Source organism: Echinops telfairi, unplaced genomic scaffold (assembly GCF_000313985.2).
Source record: "Echinops telfairi isolate 266 unplaced genomic scaffold, ASM31398v2 ScPeMD7_7;HRSCAF=31, whole genome shotgun sequence".
Taxonomy (NCBI): domain Eukaryota; kingdom Metazoa; phylum Chordata; class Mammalia; order Afrosoricida; family Tenrecidae; genus Echinops; species Echinops telfairi.
Genome location: NW_022103904.1, coordinates 25,761,081 through 25,766,929, shown reverse-complemented (window position 1 = coordinate 25,766,929; position 5,849 = coordinate 25,761,081). Strand labels below are relative to the sequence as shown.

Below are 5,849 nucleotides of genomic sequence, written 5' to 3'. Positions count from 1 at the left end.
AATATTAAGGGCTCAAGTAGAAGGCAAATGTTTTGAGAATGATGATGGCAACAAATGTACATATGTGCTTGACACAATGGATATATGTATGGATTGTGATAAGAATTATACGAGCCCCCAATAAAATGATTTTTTTTTTAAAGTGAATGAAGCTGGACTCACAGAGACTGCCCTATGTGAAAGTTAACAAACTGGATCAACAACCTAAATGCAAGAACTAAAACCACAAAAGGCACACAGGGGTAATGCTTCAGGGTCAGATTTTGGATTCTTAGATGACACCAAAAGCATGACTTCATCATATTTAAAACATCTCCTTCCTCCCACTTGCGACCAGAAATGCATAATCTACGTGCAGGACTGAACGTTCTAATCAGTAACACAACAGAGGAATCCTGAAAAGGAGGAAAAACAAGGAACAACAACAAAAAAATTCACAGTCTTAAAAGAATTCAATTACCTGAGCAGCTAAGATGGAGCTTCAAGGCCTGAGGCTATATGGCCTTGAGTTGCCATTCAAACCATGAATTGAAACTACCCCGACAACATCTTTAAATGAATTAACAGGTTAGCCCAAAGAATAAAGATGGTCATCCTGAATCTTGAGGGTTTTTCACGGTACCTTTTAAATTATCTATATAAGACAAAAGTGTCAACAGCTATTTGAAAGCATCAATGAGGAGGTGGGGGAGGCAGAGAATTTAAGCAATGGAAGAAAAGCAAGAATATTTAAAAAAAGAAAGAAAGAAAGAAAGAAAAGCAAGAATATTGATACCTGTGAAGAATGCAACCAAGGTCACTAATGTCTGGAAACTGCAATGGGAGCCAGTCTTGCTGTGCATATTTTCTTTCTTTCTTTTTTTCCAAAGCAACAGACAGAACAGATTTTATTGTTTACTTAACTAGTAGGTTGTACACAGAGTGAGGACAATGGTGACAAGGACAACCAGTCTTAACTGCGATCACCGATGATTTGGTTACAACAAGTTCCAGTTGTTCAACATCTTAAATGTGAAACAGATCAAAGAAAAGAAACCAAGACATAGTAACATTCAGATTTCTGAAGCCCAATGCATGTCTTTAAAAGGGGAGGGGATGAAATTGATTTCATTGTGTACTTAATTCTGACAGCCACTCAAAACACAGAATGCTACCTTTCCTAACCAATCTCACAGTCTAGGTTTGGGGATTGACAGTACAGAAGTGCTGTGCATATTTTCATAAAAATTAAAATAAAGTACTTGCTTCGGCAGCATGTATACTAAAATTAAACTAAAAAAAATTTAATATCTGTGCACCACAGCACTTTACTAATAAAGAGATAACTTATAGACCAGAAGAAAATTCTCAGTAACCATATATTAAATAAACCTATCCAGAACATGACATATTTTTGCAGTTAGCAGCCTAACGCATAACCACTATGCCACCAGGAATCCAAGAACATACTTTTTTTTTTTCAAGAACAATTTTTTAAACTACAATTTAGAAGCAAAATTACAATGACCCAATTAAAAATAATAAAAGGGCAAAGTTCCCAAGTAGACATTTCACCAATGTGTCTCTCTCAAAAAAAAAAACCAAAAACACAACAACCTCATGGAGTCAATACTGACGCATAGCGACCCCCTGTGGGTTTCCAAGACTGTAACTGTTTATAGAGTAGAAAGCCCAGTCTTCCTCCTCAGGAGCTGCTGGTGGCTTCCAACTGCTGACCATGCAGATCGCAGCCCAAATCGTAATCCAAAGTATACCACAAGGGCTCCTACGTCACAATGTCTACATGTACAAATGTCCACAAATACATGAAAAGATGCTCAATGGCATTAGTCATTAAGGAAGTACAAATCAAAGCCACAGTGATACGCTTTCAGTCCCGTTAGGATGGCTATAAAGGAGACCTGGTGGCACGGTGGGTTAGGCATTGGGCTGCTAATACCAAAGTCAGCAGATCAAACCCGCTGGCAGGTCTGTGGGAGAAAGCTGAAGCTAACTGCTCCGGTAAAGATTTACAGTCTCAGTAACCCTAGGTAGGGTCACAATGAGTCAGAATTAATTCAATGGCAGTGGGCTTGCTTTTAAGATCAAACCAACAACAAAAATAAATAAACAAATGGAAGCAACAATGTAGAGGAATTGGAACCTTATCCATTGCTAGCAGAATGCAAAATAGTTCAGCCACAAAATAGGCAGTTCCTCACAAAGTTAAGACGTATTTACATTATGACCCAGCAATTCCACTCTGACAATACAAAGGGCTTAAAGGGTTTCAAAGAACATTAGACATCAAAGTTCACTGCAACACTATTCAAATAGGCAAAAAGGTAAAGACCACCTAAAAGTCTTAAGAATATATGAGAAGATAAACAAATGTGGTCCATACACACGGCCTCAGCCACAGAGAAAAATGAAGTACTGCTACATGCAATAGCATGAAGAACCAGAAAACACGACCTCACGTCAAATAAGCCAGCAAGAGAAGGACAAATACTGTACGGCTCCACTCAGAAGAACTATCTAGAATTTAGTAAAAGTATGGAGATCAAAGTTTATGAGTAGTTACCAGAGATGAGGAGCATGGGGAGAAGGGAAGTCATTGCCTAGGGGTTACCGAGTTTCTGCTAAAGGTGACTGGACAACTAGAAACAGACAGTGGTGAAGTTGCACAACATGATGATGTAATGTCACAGAACCCATGTTGCAGTAAAAAAAAAAAACACAATATTAAAATGGCAAGCTTTTATTGTGTATATTTTTAGCACAATTTTTTTTCAAAAATAAGAATGAAATACCATTTTCCCCCTAAGAAGTGGGGAAAGATCTGGAGGGTTAACCTTTGTTAGATCTGGGCAGTAGAGATATAGATATATCTGTTATTTATTCTCTGGACTTCTATACCATCTTAGTCTTCACAATTAAAAGAAACTTGTTTACTAATTTCATTTGAAATATTCTTGATGTTTCAATAAATGTTGATTAGTAACACTCTTCTTTATCTCTTTCTAACTAACCTGTGATTGACAGGCTATATGATCTGTAATTACATTTCTCTGGATTACGTCGTGGGTTGCTAACTAACTGCTAGGTCAGCAATTTGAAAATATCTACCACTCCACATGATAAGGATGAGACTTTCTTCTCTTGTAAAGATTTACAGTCTCGGAAACCCGCAGGTTCCCTGTGAGGAAGAATCTATTCGTGGCAGTGATGTTTGTTTTAAATTACATTTCTCTACCCAGGAGGACTTTGCAAAGAACACAAATACAAGGAAAAAAAAGAAATGGTCCACTGACAATGAAGCAAATCAACACTCTAAAAAATAAGACCATGAGATCCGGAAGCATCTGAAAATGCCAGGTATAAAGTCATTTAATAAAGAAAGCAGAGGATGCTGCCTTTGGTTTAATTGTTTTTGTGTTGTTCATGCTGTCAAATGAACCCATATCCACAACACTCATCTTTCTGTGCTTCCAAAAACACATACTCACTCCTCAAGCCATGGGGAGAGGGGAGCCCATTCATATGCAAGGGGGCTTCAAAAATTCATGGGTAAATAAGACTAAAATATATATCAAAACCACTGAACAATTAATGATACATTAAAGCCAAGGACTTCAAAGTCTAAAAATGCCATTTGTACCTTAGAGCTGCTAAGTGTCCAAAACATGTACCATTATGAAAATAATAATAATTTATCATTTATCAAGGGGTCATGAGGCAGACAAGAGAGGGGGAAAAAAGAGGAGCTGATACCAAGGGCTCAATAGAAAGTAAATGTTTAGAAAATGATGGCAACATATGCACAAATATGCTTGATAAAATTGACGTGTGGATTGTTATAAGAGCTGTAAGAGCTCCCAATAAAATATTTTAATAAAATAAAGTAAACAAAAAAACATGTACCATAATCATAAAACAATAGCACATATGAGGAAATTTTTCAGTAGACATAAATGTCCATCAAGTGTTTAATGATAAACTACCATCAAAACTACTTGCTCCTATTAATAAACTCTACCCACACTTATTTCAACTATCAGTCTCTCACTGCCACACCCTACAACACAGAGCCTCCCACAACTCTTGAAGAGGCACTCTCTGCATGTGTATTCACACCAGATCAGCTCCCTTCTCCCAATCTTCTCTCCAGCCAATCGTTACCTCTTTGCTTCTTCCAAATGACAAAGGTACTCATAAGCCACATTCTGCCTTCTCCGTTCATCCATCTCCTCAGCAGTAAGCCTCTCATTATCCAGGACAGCTAAAACATGAAAGAAAGAATGTGAATCCAGGGATCTGTGGCTTTCCGGAGTGAGATAAGAATGCCACAGCATCAAATTCCTGCTAGTCACCTGGAGAGTCAGAGGAACCTGAGCATATGTGGCTTTCTCCAAAATTCCTTATACAGTATGATAACACGGACATGAACTAAATGCTAGTGCGACCTTGGAAAACAATGGTACTTCAGAGTTGGGCCCAAATTTGTCCTTATCTGTCTAGCCTTCTAAATATGGATGTGGTCATGTTCTCTCATTAATAACCAGAGCCAGTAGTTATGGAGCACTTTAAGTTTTCACACCTACTTCATAGATAAGAGCTCAGCTCATGGCTAGTAAGTGGTTGGGGCCTGAATTCACACCCAGACTTTCTGCCCTTCAAAGTCCACCTTGAGCTTAACCTTGAGGCACTCTACCTCCTGCACGCCCCAGGTGCAGAATATATTCCTAACTCCTTGGCATGACATTCAAGGAAGCTGAGTGGTATAATGGGTTAAGCATTGAGTTGCAATATGAGCTGTTCAAACACTCCAGCCACTGAGGGAGAAGAATGAGGCGGATTGCACTCATAAAGATTTACAGTCTAAGAAACCTGAAGGGGCAGTTCTACTCTGTCCCAAAGGGTCTCTATGAGTCATCATTGATCTCATGGCAGTGGATTTGGCTTTTTTGGGTTTGGCTTGGTATTCAAGGCCTTTCCCAATCTGGCCCCAACTAATTTTGGAAAGTGATCTCTTCCCTCCCCCTGCCTGCACTTCCTCCCACCACTCCATCCTCAACCAATCAATCCGCACAGTGCCCTCCTACCTTCAATGCCATCGCTCATGTCCTATCTTTTGCCCCACCCTACCTGGTCATGGTACACCGTTTCTCAGGAGGCTTCAGAAAGTTCACGGAAAAAGATTAAAAGATAATGGAATTATTCCGTGAACTTTCTGAAGCCCCCTCATACTTCAAGGCTCTGTTCAAATGCCACTATCTGTGTTCATATCACATCCCCCTACCAAGTCCCTTTTCTCACGCAGGTCCCTTGATGCTCAGTTAGTTCACGCAGCTCTTATCTTTATTACACTTATTATTATGAGGTTGTACACCTGTCTCTCTGACTGAAAGCTCTTGAAGGCAGGGCCGGGTCTTACTCATCTTTAAAGTCTGTGTGGTAATTAACATAGCACCATCCCGCACACATAACTGACGACGAGTGAGATGATCCTTAAAACAGAACAGCACCCCCAGACACACAATTAAAATGAGCAGCTCAAGGAAGCCAAAAGACCCCTCTCCTTTGGCCAGGGTTAACTAACTACCCCGGCTCCAGGTCGGTGCTGAATCAGGGGCAGGCACACAAAAAAAGGTGGTTCCGAAAATAAGGAAGTCGGAGGGTTGTTTCGTGTTTCTTTTACATTTTACTTTTGAAATCCTGACGAGGGAACTAAACCCGAAAAAAACTGAAGCGACTTGTCCAAGGTCGCTGCTCGCAGCTGGCCTGGGGCCCGGCAGATCGGTCCCCCGGGGCCACCTCGCCGCTCTCGGTTAACGCGTCCAGCGGGAAGCGCCTTCCCACGAGGCCCG

At 40.2% G+C, this 5,849-nt stretch overlaps 1 protein-coding gene across 1 annotated transcript in view; it reads right to left on the bottom strand.

Annotated features, from left to right (window-relative positions):
- The window catches only part of IQGAP1 (IQ motif containing GTPase activating protein 1), a 118,136-nt gene extending 113,880 nt beyond the window's left edge, over nucleotides 1-4,256 (bottom strand). Inside the window, exon 1 of the mRNA XM_004708091.4 lies at nucleotides 4,162-4,256. Within this exon, the coding sequence (XP_004708148.1) occupies nucleotides 4,162-4,226 (65 nt within the window). The 5' untranslated portion in view covers nucleotides 4,227-4,256. The remainder of the gene's footprint in view (nucleotides 1-4,161) is intronic.
- Nucleotides 4,257-5,849: the final 1,593 nt, after the last annotated feature.